Here is a 14,049-nt window from a genome sequence, read left to right as displayed (position 1 = left end):
AGTTCGATCAAATATCAAGGTTTTGCTTACCGTTTTCTTTGATTATATAGTAACATCGAGAGTTCTTACCACAAGGTCGTATGGTCAATAAAGAGTATTGAGAGAAGCAATATGAAGAAAACATCCGGAATTGTGGGAAAACAAGTCATGGATTGTGCATCACTGCTCACTCATCGTTGCTTGTGTCTAACTTCTTGGCCAAAAACAAAATCACAATCATGCCTCGGCCAGCATATTCACCGGATATGACCCCCTGCGATATTTTCCTGCTCCCAAAACTCAAGAAACCTATGAAAAGAACGATGTTTGGAACGAGGAGATAAAAAAAATAGCTGGAAGAACCCAAGGTTATACCAGAAAGTGCTTACTAGAAGTGGTACATGTGGAGAGAGGGGGTTACTTTGAAGGGGACAAGATTAATTTTGGTGAATGAATAAATACCTTTTGATAAAACTTAAAATTCACCTTACTTTTTGGACACACCTCCTAGGCTAAAAGTGTAGAGAATAAAATGTATATGTTTTGTACGGTGCGTACAAAAGAAGCTATTGCTGCTGTAGAGCGTAGCATTGAGGAAGACCCGAAAGAGTCCATCCGCCATCGAGCACAGGAATTGGATCTGTGTCCATCCACTTTATGGAAGATTTTGCGGAAGGATCTTGGTTTACGTGCTTACAAAATCCAAGTCGTGCAAGAATAGGCGTAGATTCGTCGAATTGGCCCAAAATGAGATTGCCGTTGTTCCCGATTTTCATAAGCGAATTTTATTTAGCGATGAAGCGCATTTCTGGTTGAATGGCTACGTCAACAAACAAAACTGCCGCATTTGGAGCGAAGCTAATCCTCAAGTGTATGTCGAAACACCGTTACATCCAGAAAAGCTGACTGTTTGGTGCGCTTTATGGGCTGGTGGAATCATTTGTCCGTACTTCTTCAAAAACGATGATGGCCAGAACGTTACAGTCAATGGTGATCGGTATAGAGCTATGATTACTAACTCTTTCATTCCTGAATTGAATAACCATGATGTGCAGGAGATGTGGTTTCAACAAGACGGCGCAACACAGCTCGTGCCACAATCGATTTATTGAAAGACGTTTGGTGACCGCCTAATTTCAGGTTTCGGACCTGTGAATTGACCTCCAAGATCTTGTGATTTAACACCGCTAGACTACTTTCTGTGGGGCTATGTAAAGTCATTGGTCTAGATATGCGGATAAGCCACAAACGCTTGACTATTTGGAAGACAACATTCGCCGTGTTATTGCCGATATACGGCCACAAATGTTGGAAAAAGACATCGAAAATTGGACTACGTCCGCGCTAGCCGTGGCGGTCATATGCCAGAAATCATATTTAAAATATTATCTTTCGGATAAATAAAATTCACGTCAATCGAATAATCCATCGTTGTTTTATTGCAACTTAAATATCTATACATCGAAAAAAAAACACCCTATATTATATCAAGCCATCGAGGAAGTGGCATTGGAGAATTGGCAAAGGTGTGATGATCGATCGTACAGTCAACACAGCTTTATAATTTAATTTTTGTATAGTGAATTTTTTGTATAATGTTTAAATAAAAAATAAGGGCACCTAATACTGCGCACATATTACCCTAATTTTCATTTTTATACCATTTTCAATGCATGAAGAAAATGCAATGAAATCGATACCAAACAATGAAAGTGACTTAAGTATTCGTTGGATTAATCTATAGTTATTTCGCATACATTTTTATTTGAATAAAAAAAAAGGACTTTTGGTGGCATTAATCGATTAACGAGTATCGCCTCAACCTTAACCTTTTTGTCTGCCGTAGGCATATGCACCCTTCGGAGCTGGAAGATCAAATGGACGGCCAGTCGGACGTGACGTACACGATCGACGATAAGGGCATCGTCAGAAAGCTCTTCTTCAAAAAACGCAGCACCTCGTCGACCTGCGCGGTAAGTGCCATCTCTTGGTCTGGTCTCGCGCAGCAACTGCCAGTTCCAGAGCCTGCTCGAAACGGAAGCGGACGAGATATCGAAATCGAACCAGAGCCCGTTGGGAAACCTGCGCAAGAAGCACCACATCCTGACGCCCCGGCAAAGTGAGAAAGCGCTCGGTATAGCCCTCGAGGCGGGCCTCCAAAAGACGCGCAAACAGAAAATGGGCGCCATCGCCAATTGGTTCAAGAAAGGCGAGAATCAGTCGGTCGACGAGGTCGACTGCGGCGACAACGGCGATTCGTTCAACGACACGGCCAGTTTTATACGTCAGTCGTCGAAATTCAGTCAGCACCGGGGCTCAGGCAAGGTTCACGTGGGCTACACGTTCCAGAAGGCGAAACGCCGAATGGAGGACCGGCTCAAGTTTTTGAAGAAGGGCAAGAAGAAAGACGGCAGCATGGAGGAGACGCTCGGCGGAAGTGAGTGCGAAAAGTTGACGGTTTTAAAGTCGGCACGACAAAAACTAAGAGCGGCAAACCTCTAGAAGAATTATGGTGTACACTGGAAATCCTCTGTAATTAATTAGAATTCCAATGGAATACGAGATACGAAAAACAGTTTGGTACAAAAATTTCTTGGACTCTCCTGTAGATTTGAAATATTATGATATTGTTGATACAGGGTGTCCCAAAAATAAACATCCTATATATTTCGAAATTTTTGGAATTCCTATTCGAATTTTTTCGTAGTTTGGGCAGTTTTTTTTTCATATTTTGATTGCCCCATATAAAATTGTATTGTGACGTTACTGATGCAAGTATTGCAACGAAAATTTAACCACAGATTAAGGAGATAATGCACTACTCAATCAGTTTGACAGATGCGTCTCAGCTGATACATGGTGTCCCAAATAGGTGGTGTCGTTTTGGCACCACCTATTTGAGATTCTCAAATGGAACACACCATATTTTTATTCAGATATCAATTCTAGCTCACAAAATAAGATAAGTTCGTAATTTATCTTGTATTATATTTATCTTATTTTACCTACTTTTTCAGATATTTAATGCTGCCCACATTTTTTAAATAGTAAAGAAATAGGAATAAGACCTATTGCTAACAATACAGGGTGTTCATAATACGTGGAAATTTTGAAAAAGATCGAGTCTATAGTACACACTTTACACACACAGATTTAATAAAATTTCAGAATAACAAAAATAAATAAATAAAATTTATAGGCTAACTAAACAAAGTAAAAAATTTCAATACATAAATCCATAAAACAAAAAATTAACTAAAAAGACTTCCTTAATTCGTTCGGTCCATAAAGTTCCTCTTAAAATGCTAGTTTCATTTGTCGTCAAAACAACAAAAAAATATCAAAATACTTAAAAATATAGTTGACTATGACTGGCTCGGTAGCGTCGCAACACAATTTTATATGGGGCAATTAAAATATGAAAAAAACACGTAACCTCAACTTCCGCCTAAACTAAACAAAATTCGAATAGGATTTTTTTAAGAAAGTGTCCTTCATTTTAACCAAGGATTCGAAAAATGTCGAAATATACATCGTGTTCCATTTAAAATAACAAAGTTGATGTCGGAAGGGGGGCTGACACTTTTGGTACACTCTGTATAAAAATGATAATACTTTAAACCTTGAGGAGTGTTCAATATACTTTTTTTCGTATCTCCTATGGGTTTCCAGATGGTAAGGTGGATCATTTTATTTGGCACACGGTGTACAATATAACGGGATTCCTAATTATAGAGGATCCTCAGAGAAATTCCCAGAAGTTTCAGAAGGATTCCAAATAAAACGTAGATAAAAGAAAGCAATTCTAGAGCAATTCTAACTAATGACAGAGAATTTTCAGAGGAGAATTTACAGGAATTTCAGTACAAAAGGAAATATATTATTACAGAGAAATTTCAACTAATTACCCTCTTTCCTCTGCGGTTTATCCCTTAAAAGAGTTTTGACCACTTTTGTGTGCAACGTTTTGACAGATTTCAGCCGCAGAAACTCGTTCGAGTTCGGCGAAACGTCTCGCGAATCCGAGTTTGTGTTCCTTAAAGAGCGCAAACTGATCCGAACGGGCACGGTTTATAACGGAGCTCTGAGGCTGTCGTTTCTGCTCGAAACGTGTCCCCCAGGCTCGGTTCCCGACGCGTTCTTATTGGCCTCCGCGTTGGACCTGGTAAGTGCTCCAACCGCCCCCCCCCCCCTTCACGCCTGAAACGCGTTCCACGTTACAGCCTCACTCTGCGGTGGTAGCTCGGGCTACCCTATTCCTAGAATGCGCCTATTTCGTGCACTGTTGCAACAAGGGTAAGCCCCGATCGGTCCTTATCGCTATTAAATCGCTTACCACGCCGTGGTTACGTCAGGGCAATGGCCGTCGTGGATGAAGTTGAACTTCCCGGTGTTCCGGCCGTCGGGACCGCTGCCGACCAGAGGCAACTGTCACAACGTCAACCGCAGGGCACATGTAATGCAAAGGGCGGCGGGCAAAATGTTCTACCAGTGGGCGGAGATTATCGGCCAGCGGCTGGAAGAGATGATCAACGAGGATAAAAATACTCAGGCGCAGATATCGGCCATGGTATGTAAAGGAAATTAAATTTCTCGACGCTTAATCCCTTCCAAGCCAAGCCATAATTACAATTTCGATGACGATTTTGTTAGATCGCTTTATCAAGGAATTAAAGATTCGTGGTAAATAGGTTCCTAATTACTAAACTCTAATTCAACAAAACTCTTGCAGTACTGTGTCCAGAAACCTGATTGAAAAACAAATAGGATGTCATTATTTTTAATAAATTCGTAGAGCTGTAAGGACACGACCTTCTCTACGACCTTAACCGATTCAGGAGAATTTACTTTAGGAATAGGACACGCAACAGGCTGGAAAGTAAAAATTCTCGAGGCATTTTTAACATTAAAAGTGAAATTCCATCATAGCTGACTTTAAGTGTAACTTTAAAAAGTATAGGTTTGGGGTTTTGCAGGCTCCTATAAAAGTTTCGGCTCTAATAGCTCTAGTTCCACTCCAGGTAACAGACCCGGACAAACAAAAGGAGCTCCAGATCCAAGACGAGGAGGAGGACTTCCTCGACGAAGCGAGTATCAACACGTTCGGTTCAAATTGTCCGACCGCCTTGCGTCTCATTGCCTGCGTGCTCTTGCAAGAGATCACTGCATTCCTCAGGGAGACGTACCAGACGCTGCCCAAGTCGTCTAGGATCGTCGGCAAGGAACGCGCGCCTCCGTGGGAGAAATTCTACAATCGCGAGGCCAACCGGAGGTGGAGCATGGCCCTCTCTTCGATGGGACACTCCCAAACGTCGGCCCAGAGTTTGCAGAGTATCGTGGGAGATCGCGATCCTGGTAAGGGCGCCCGTCTGGTGGGTGAATGGTTACTATATAGTTTCGTATTGATGTATTCGATGTGGAAATGCTGGACGACCGTAGTTGATTCCCACATCAATCTCTGTCTCGGTATAGGGTATTTTTCGTAAGACACTGGCCACACACTTCGATTTAGACTAAGGTGCACTCATCTTGTATACACACTTTCATCCCGTTTCCCCGCCGACGGTAACTTTCTTCTTGCGTCCGGACCTTCTAACGTATGTGTTTTCTTTTTGCCACATTTAAAAAACCCATTAGCAATAGGCCAGACGGAGAGGAAGATCAGCTTCGTGCTTCACGAGCCCGACAACGAGTCTGAGGAGAGCGGTACCACTACGGTCACCACCCAGGTGCGCGAAGTAAAGTCTCCTTCCGCAACTCGCAATACAACGTTTTATTTTGCAGATGATGCAGGAGGACGGCAAACGGCAGAGCCGCCCTTATTTGCTGAGGAGAGCGACCGCCGCTACCGGCGGAGGTTCGTTTAAAAGACGAAGCCTAAAGTTGCGTAGAGGTACCAAGGAGGGCAAAGACATGGAAATCGAATGTAAGGATTGCGTGTTTCGCTTTCGCTCGTCCACTGTCATCCGCTTCGCAAGCTTTCATACGATTCCCCTCTTGTTTCTTTCAGTCTTGAGGTTTACGATTTTTTTTTGCGAAATAAAAAATGAACGGAGTTAATCCAAAATACCCTATGCCAATATATGTTGCGGTGGCAAGAGTGATTAGAAACAAGTTCTGTGCCGAAATACGAATGCCGTAGATGTATCTGTCTGAATTAGGCTTGGTGTTGCGGGCGCGACGTACGTCGTTGCTTTTTTGTTTAGTGAACTAGGTTCGGGATTTTAGGGCGCATACCGGAAACGGTCAAGCGCACCGATTCCATTCAGTCGAAACGGAAGGTCAGCTCGTTGTCCGATAGGAGCGACACCTCGGAGCCGGGGGTCGCTGGGGAAGTGAGCGGAGAAGAATCTCCTGGTGTCTTGAGCGACGACCAGCCTCCGGAAAGTCCCAGCGATAGCAACGAGAGCGAAGACACCACGAAACATATGCCGTGGATGAAGGTACTTCTTCTTCTTCCCGTTTCTTCTCCTAACGGGGGTTGGATATTATCATGGCATGTCTAATCTTGTTAAAAGTTGCTCTGAATGGTTGTTGAGCTAAGAGCTTCTTCTTCTCCCGTGACTCCTTCTGCCCTTGATCTTTCCTTCCATAATGCTCTGCAGCATCGCATAATTAGGGCCCCTAATCACGTGGTCAAATTATTCCTTTTTAGAGAGTTAATTGTTTCTTTATGCTCAAACTATAGAGGACTTAGTGTAACAAACTCCCTTTTAAGACTATATGGAAAAATCATTAAAACACGAATAGGACAACAAATTCAAAATTATTGATTTTATTGTAACTAGACAAACCACCAAAAGAAGATTATATGATGTTCGAGTGTGTAGAGGTGCAGAGTGCGGCACAGATCATAACGTCGTAAAGACAAAAGCTTTCTTTCCATTGATAATCCATTCAGACAAACAGCCAATAACAAATTGTCGAAAAGAAACACATGAAATAACATATAAATTGGATGGTCTAAAAGAGGAATCGACGGCATTCCTATATACACTCAGGTTAAATTTAAAACTCAGTAATGTAACATATTCATCTGGTTTAAATACCTATAATAGCATATTGAGATGTATACGAGAAGCCGCAATGGAGGCCTTGAGAGAAAAACAAACAAATAACTCACATAAGATCACCGAATGGTGAAACGAAGACGTTGAACATTGACATTAGAAAAGAAACAAGCATATAACACCTGACTGACTACAAATAGAACAGAAGATAGAATATACTATTCTCGTTGCTCCTATGAAGTAAAAAAAGCTGTACGAAAAGCGAAAAATGATTTATGGGACAACAGATGCATGCAAATCGATCAGCAAATAGGATACATTAGAACCAGTGAAGATGGAGAACTCACTGAAAACAGACAAAAAAGAAAGCGTCCCTATCACCTTCATACAGCCGAGTGAGTGGGTATGCCATTATAAACAACTGTTCACCGAAAATCGCCCAGAATTTATAAGAGAGAGTCAAGACGAGAGTATAAGTTTAGATAGCTCACTTACAGAAGAAGATTTAATAACAGAAGAAGAAGTAAGAAAGGCTCTTTTAGAGAAATGAAAAATGGACGAGCTTCTGGGTCAAAAGGAATTCCCATCGATCTTTTAAAGGATGGACCAAACTTACTCTTCCAACTACTTACATTTGTTTTCAACTGTTTCTTGAGAGGCGAACAATTACCCCCAGAATGGAAAACTGCCTACATATCGAATTTACATAAAAAAGGTGACAGGAACTTATGTTCAAACTATAGAGGACTTAGTGTAACAAACTCCCTTTCAAGACCATATGGAAAAATCATTAAAACACGAATAGAACAACAAATTCATGACATAGATGAATAAAATGGTTTCCGTGCAGGCAGATCATGCTCTGATAACTTATTCTGTTTGAAACAACTACTAGAAAAAAGAATGGCTCGGGATTCAGAAACACATATGATATAGATTTAAATAAAAAAAACCTATGACAGTGTGCCCCTCAGTAGACTGTGGCCTGCAATGTCGGAAAATAGTGTATGTAACGTCTATATATAGGCTGTCAAAAATTTGTACACTGATATGACTAGCAGCATTAAATTGGGAATGAAATTGTCGGAGGAATTTCCAATATCTAAAGGCCTACGGCAGGGCTGTGCAATCGCTCCTACCTTGTTTAAGATATACCTGAACACCACGTTAAGACATTGGACACACAGCTGCCGAAACTTGGGAATTTCTGTTGGTAATGATAAACTCTTCACAATGCACTTTGCCGATGACCAGGTCATATTTGTTGAGGATGAGGATGATATAAACTATATGGTCAGGAAACAGACCGAGGCGTACAAGTCTTGGGGTTTATCAACTAATATGGAAAAAACAAAATATCTTATCGCAGGAGGCACAAACAGAGATTTAGTCCTAGATCAGGGAACTATAAAATGTGTCGATTGCTATGAGTACTTGGGAGTAAATATAACAAAAAGTGGCACTAGTGAAGCTGAAATTAAGGTCCGCATCCGACAGAGAAAACATGGAACAAAGCAGTTAAATGGAATACTGTGGAGTACCCAAATTCTATGGGGCCGAAGTATGGGAAATGACTGATTATTTACGTAAAAAATTATTGGCAATTGGAAATGGACTACTGGAGACGCTGTTGTGTACTAACACTGCTAGACAAAATATGTAACAATGAGATAAAACAAAGAATGAAGATAGACACCACCATTGTTGACACCATCGAAGCCAAAAGTTTAAGATGGTACGGCCACGTATGTCGAATGCCGGATGATAGATGGCCAAAAAAAAATATTGAATTGGGTTCCTCCAGAAAAAAGAAAAAGAAGACGTCCCAGAAACACATGGGGAGACGGTATAAGAAACGCAATGACCCCAAGAAATCTACAAGAAGAGGACTGGAGAGACAGAAAGTGTTGGCGAGTAGGATGCGAGAAACGACTTTAAGTTGTATAAAAATCGACCATGAGATTTTCAACATTCGTCCATAACACCATGTTTCAAAAACCCCGATCATGTACATACCTGCTTTTTACATTGTCCATGCTTCTGACCCGTAAAGTAAAAACGTAGCATCGAAGCATTCTTATTCTTAGTCCGAAATTTATATCTCTGCTGCAAAGGAACTTTTTTTTCTTTACAAATGCACTTTTGGCTACCTCCACTCCACTTTTGATTCCATGAGACTGCTCCATTGTTTCGTGTTCTTAAGTATTTGCATTTTCTTACTCTTTCTATCGTTGTATTGTCTATAGTAAGAATTCCGTTAACATTTACTTTCTATGTAATAATCATGTATTTTGGTTTTCTTAAGGTTTATGTTTAGTCCATATCTTTCACATCTATCATTTAGCCTATAGCTATATATGGTACCCGCAGTCGTTGTTAATCTTAGAAACAAACGAAATGACTCGGTCTGAATGGAAACTTTTCCTTCCTCTTTCCATCACAATTGTCGAAAACATTAAACCTTAATCACCTCTCTAGGTGATGGTCCAAGTGGCAAACTCCTTCTACTACTTCTGCCCGCACCAAAACTTTTGCCACCCGTTCTGCTATCGCCGCGTAATGAGGGGTTGCACGAGACTGATAAAAGCTACGCGAAAAGTCTACGGTGAAGAGTTCGGCTTGGTGTCCGAGCAGGAGCCGAAAAAAAAGGGCACCAAAAAGGAGAAGAACCAGAACAGGAAGGTGTCGGACCAAACCAGCTCGCAAGTGTCGCCCATCAAGAGGAAAGACAGCGTCGGCAAAAAGGATAAAATCGATAGGAATCTGGACGGTTCGCAGGCGAGCAAGTTGGCGTCCAAGGAGTCGTCTAGAGATATGGCCGATTCCGACAGAGTCAACGGCTCCTCCCAGACGAGTGATGACAGCAAACCGACTGAGCCGCCTCCCATTTTAAAATACATCCAAACCCAGGTCAAAGATGGTTTCCACGCTCCCCTAGCGGCATTATTAAAGGGAGCGGTCATATTGACCGAGGACAACTTCGTCGACATAATACCCGTGGCGTGGGAACTGTTGCTCGAGATGAACCAGGAGGTGGTGGCTGCTGCCGCGTCCCTATTCATTTTGGCGGCGGTCAAAACTCCCGCGCACGTAGCAGAAATTATGCAGCACGGCCTTTCGCATTCGGAGGCGACCGTGAGGATCAACGCTATCCTGAGGTTCCAGGTCTTGTGGAAGATGCGTTTTCAAGTGTGGCCCCGCATGGAGGAAAACGCGCACGTGCTGTTTAAGGTGCCGCCACCGGGCATCGAGTTCACGTTGCCGTCGCCAAAGATCGGCATCGAGTCGCTTGATGTGGTCGACTCGCCGTGGGAGCTGTTGGTCAAGACTAAAGTCGAGGAGGTGACGATCAACCAAGAGCGGCACGTGAGTATTTAGCGAGATTTCTTTGCGTCGTTTAACGAGTCAATGTTCGCCGATAGAGGTCGCTCGTCACGGCGACCAAGACCCGCAAGAAACAACAGACTGAGCTTATCAAGATGGCGCTGCAAGCGCAAGACGACAAAAAGAGGGAGGAGAGGGAGAACTTTTTGATCACGACCATACCGATCACGACGCTAGCTGCGCACGAACCCAGCTTGCACCATGTAAGCGAGGAGCACGAAGACGGTAATCCCAATGCCCGTAGGATATCTCTACGATACTAAGGACGGTATAATCTTGTACAGACGACGACCAGGCCGAGGGTCAGCCGAGGAATGCGGGGCACCACCTCCACTCCGCCCACTCCTTGTTTCCTTCTTGTTTGTGTTCGGCGGTGATACAAATAATCAACCTCCTCGACGACGCCGCCGTTTCTTCGGAAGGCTGCGCCGTATACGAAGTGGCGTACTCGTTAATTTGGACGTGCCTCGTCGAAGACAGCGCCCTCTTCCTGCGCTACGTTCTGGAACGACTGACTCGCGAAAAACAAGACCAGATGTTTAAGATTTTGCGGCACCTGATCCGGTTCATACCGAAGCTGCCCCAACAGGCCGCGTTTGCCTTGTACAACCATATCATCGGTTACGTCATGTTCTACGTCCGTAGTCCCCACGAAGACGGGCAACTGCTCATCGGGTCCGCGCTTTCGATACTGTGGATGGTGGGTTTTGGTTAGAGTACTCTGCCTCCGGGCGTTTCTGAGTGCGCGCCATCTTGCAGGTGGTGCACAGCGTCCACGGTATAATGTTCAAAGACTTGAAGCAGATCCTACGTAAAGAGCAGTGCGACGCGTCCATATTGTTGACGGCTAACGTGCCTTCGGCCAAGAAGATCATCGTTCACGGACCTCAAGGTGAGCCACGATTCTTTTTTAATGATTTTACAGAACACGTAGGAAATGAAAGTGGTCTCAAGGGCGTTGGGATTGGTTTAAGACTGTGTTGACCCTATGGAAAAGACTTTAAACACGACCCCGCCAAATATTTTTGTGAAGCAAAAGCAGGGGCAGTCTGTCTGGCATTTATCATGGTTAATTAGCCATAATAACAATAACATTTTTTGAGCTTCTCTCCTTTTTAACTTCTCTCTACATCATGTTCTAAATAACATACCAACTTTGGTAATTAGTAAAAACAATTACTGAAATTGGTTGCCCTTTTCGACGTCCATTATATCTTTTAGACCCGGGAGCTGCGGGAATACCGTCCCAGTTTCCGGTGCAAGAGGACACCCAGTTCTGTCAGATTTTGCGGGAGGCGTTGGATTTCTTCGGCATCGATGAGGACAAGCACGACGAGTACTTCTTGGTCGACTTCAAGACTCGTTAGTGCGCTCTCCTTTTTTTTTATAATAGCGCCAATTAGTCTGACGTTTCCGTAGATCAGATCAGAAACCCTTCCGCGTACGTAAGAGATTATTACTTCTTTAAGCGGTCCCAATATCCCCAGCTGGAGCTCACCCACATGGAGCCGGAAAAAGCGTTCCATGCGTTGCAAAAACAGGAAGTGGTTCACAAATTCGTCGAGATCGGTAAAGTTCTTCTGACCTGGGCCATATTGAAAAACGTCGACATGGCAAGTCATCCCGGCAGACCCATACGCGATTATTCACTTCTAAACTTCTAGGTAGTGCAACGGGTGGTATTTCTTCACGAAGAGCTGATGAAGTTACCGTCCTTTCCCAGGAAAGCTCTGGAGTCCGATCTGGAGCTGTACAAGAACGGTCCCTTAGGCAAAGAGCTCCTAGGTCTCGACGTGCTGCATAAGTTTATGTGGGTGAGGCTCATCGCTAGGATGTTCGAAGCAATGGCCGGCAATTTCGCATACTCCGGCGACATTCACTTGTTTGTCAACGTGCTGAACGGCGCTCTGATTCTCCACTCAGAGGACGCGTGCATCTTGCGATACGTCATGGCGACTTATATCAACGCCGCGTTCAACTTCAAGAATATATTTTCAACCAACGGGCAAGTACTTTTTACTCTGGTAATAATAAATAGCCTAAATTAAAATATAACAAAAAGAATGAACCATAATAGAGTTCAACAGGTGCCGAAGTCTAACAGCGTCAATACAACCACCTAATTCACAATTTGACAATTTTAAACAAATCAAAGGGGGATAAATGTAAAAAAAAAGAAAAAAACAGACACTGGAAAAGCAAGGGCTATATTCAAAAACGACTAAAAGAAAATGAAAGAAAAACAACAAGCAAAAAAAAAAATTAAGAAAATAATAATAATAATCAGCGGTTCAACCTCTCCTCAATCTCACCAGCTGTTTTAATTTCTTTTTAAATGTAGGAAGTGAATTGTAAGTTTTAATAGCATTATACGTGAAAGAGCTCTGAAACGCAGTCGTACTATGCTTGGGAACATAGAACAGGTTACGATGACGACTACCCCTGACCAGTCTATCATAGAGCTTTTCGTACCTAATAATTTTATACACTAACGTAGAGAGACTTTACCACTGAGAATCCTTAAGTGTCGATCTTATATGACCAAATCTACGAGTATCTCAGGCAGGCATTTTGCAATTTTTGTAAGATGTATTGATCTTTCCGTCTTAGAGGCGGCCAGTATATAGCGTCCCAATAAAGAGAGTATAAGAGAGTCACACAATTTAAGTCTAATCTCAGTAGATAAGTAGTCTTTATACATGTAAAGTGCTTTCAGTTTCCCGTAAGACTTCTGCAGTAAATAAGACAAGTGAGGATCAAAAAGCAGCTTACTATCAAAAAAGCACCATTGAATAAAAGTTTCAGATCATTATACTGGATAATTTCCTCTTTTTGATTGCCAAAACGAACAACCTTGAGGCCAATTTTAGATAGATGTTTCGAAATTTTCTTGCTAGGTTCTATATATGGGATAGATAGAGTTGAGAGTTATTTGAAACTGTATTGAAATAGCATTTGGTCGCTAAAAAATTTGTTCGCGCTGGATTCCACACGACATCAGCTCAATAAAAGGCTCGTGTTGATTGGTCGAAAGAAAGGCTAAAAAAATACTAACGCGGTGCTTCCAATCACATCTATGACATCGTAACGTCGGACTATGCATATGAAGCTGAAAGGAAGCAGCAATCGACTGTGTGAGTCTTTCAGAATGAGACAAAGCCCACAAAAGGTGTTCGTGCGCGAAGCACCTCCAAACAAATGGTAGCCTGTTTCTTCGGGAAAACTGGCCACCTTGCAACGGTTTCTCTGGTGAATGGTAAAACAGTCAATTCTGAATGGTACACAACCAAAGTCTTCGAAGAAATTAGAAAATCCTACCGCCGAAGACCAATCACTATTGCAATGCTAGCTCTCGCCGATCAGCGCAAACAAAGAGGTTTTTGAGCATTTCATTTAGCACCTAATGACTTCTTTTTATTCCCATACATTAAGAACAATTTACGTGGGCAACGGTTTTTGACACCAGATGAAGCGATTGATGCGTTGGAGGTTTTGGAGGTGTCCCAATCGATGACGAAAAGTGCTTTGATGATTGGTTTTAGCGAATGTAAAAGTGTATTGCACATCAGGCTGAATACTTGGAGAAACAATATAGTTTTTTACTAATTTTTTACAAATCCCTTATCCCTGGTAGCAGTTTCGATGCAGAGCGAGAATGCGAAAAGTTTTTTTCGTA

At 42.5% G+C, this 14,049-nt stretch overlaps 1 protein-coding gene across 9 annotated transcripts in view; it reads left to right on the top strand.

Moving 5' to 3' along the window:
* LOC132702545 (protein unc-80 homolog) overlaps window positions 1-14,049 on the top strand; it is a 44,859-nt gene that overhangs the window by 15,230 nt on the left and 15,580 nt on the right. For all 9 annotated transcript variants that reach the window (XR_009618896.1, XM_060671240.1, XM_060671244.1 and 6 more), the window contains 16 exons: window positions 1,826-1,952; window positions 2,002-2,416; window positions 3,954-4,144; window positions 4,203-4,275; window positions 4,335-4,549; window positions 5,001-5,334; window positions 5,617-5,708; window positions 5,764-5,905; window positions 6,208-6,422; window positions 9,468-10,355; window positions 10,412-10,598; window positions 10,658-11,073; window positions 11,133-11,265; window positions 11,595-11,735; window positions 11,793-11,986; window positions 12,038-12,378. Coding sequence is in view for 8 of the 9 variants with exons in the window: in XM_060671240.1 (XP_060527223.1) it covers window positions 1,826-1,952; window positions 2,002-2,416; window positions 3,954-4,144; window positions 4,203-4,275; window positions 4,335-4,549; window positions 5,001-5,334; window positions 5,617-5,708; window positions 5,764-5,905; window positions 6,208-6,422; window positions 9,468-10,355; window positions 10,412-10,598; window positions 10,658-11,073; window positions 11,133-11,265; window positions 11,595-11,735; window positions 11,793-11,986; window positions 12,038-12,378 (4,104 nt within the window). In the remaining variant the exon portion in view is untranslated. The remainder of the gene's footprint in view (window positions 1-1,825; window positions 1,953-2,001; window positions 2,417-3,953; window positions 4,145-4,202; window positions 4,276-4,334; window positions 4,550-5,000; window positions 5,335-5,616; window positions 5,709-5,763; window positions 5,906-6,207; window positions 6,423-9,467; window positions 10,356-10,411; window positions 10,599-10,657; window positions 11,074-11,132; window positions 11,266-11,594; window positions 11,736-11,792; window positions 11,987-12,037; window positions 12,379-14,049) is intronic.

Source organism: Cylas formicarius, unplaced genomic scaffold (genome assembly GCF_029955315.1).
Source record: "Cylas formicarius isolate icCylForm1 unplaced genomic scaffold, icCylForm1.1 PGA_scaffold_5__7_contigs__length_24384050, whole genome shotgun sequence".
Lineage (NCBI taxonomy): Eukaryota > Metazoa > Arthropoda > Insecta > Coleoptera > Brentidae > Cylas > Cylas formicarius.
Note: the sequence above shows the minus strand (reverse complement) of the source record. Positions and strands in the feature narration are given on the sequence as shown.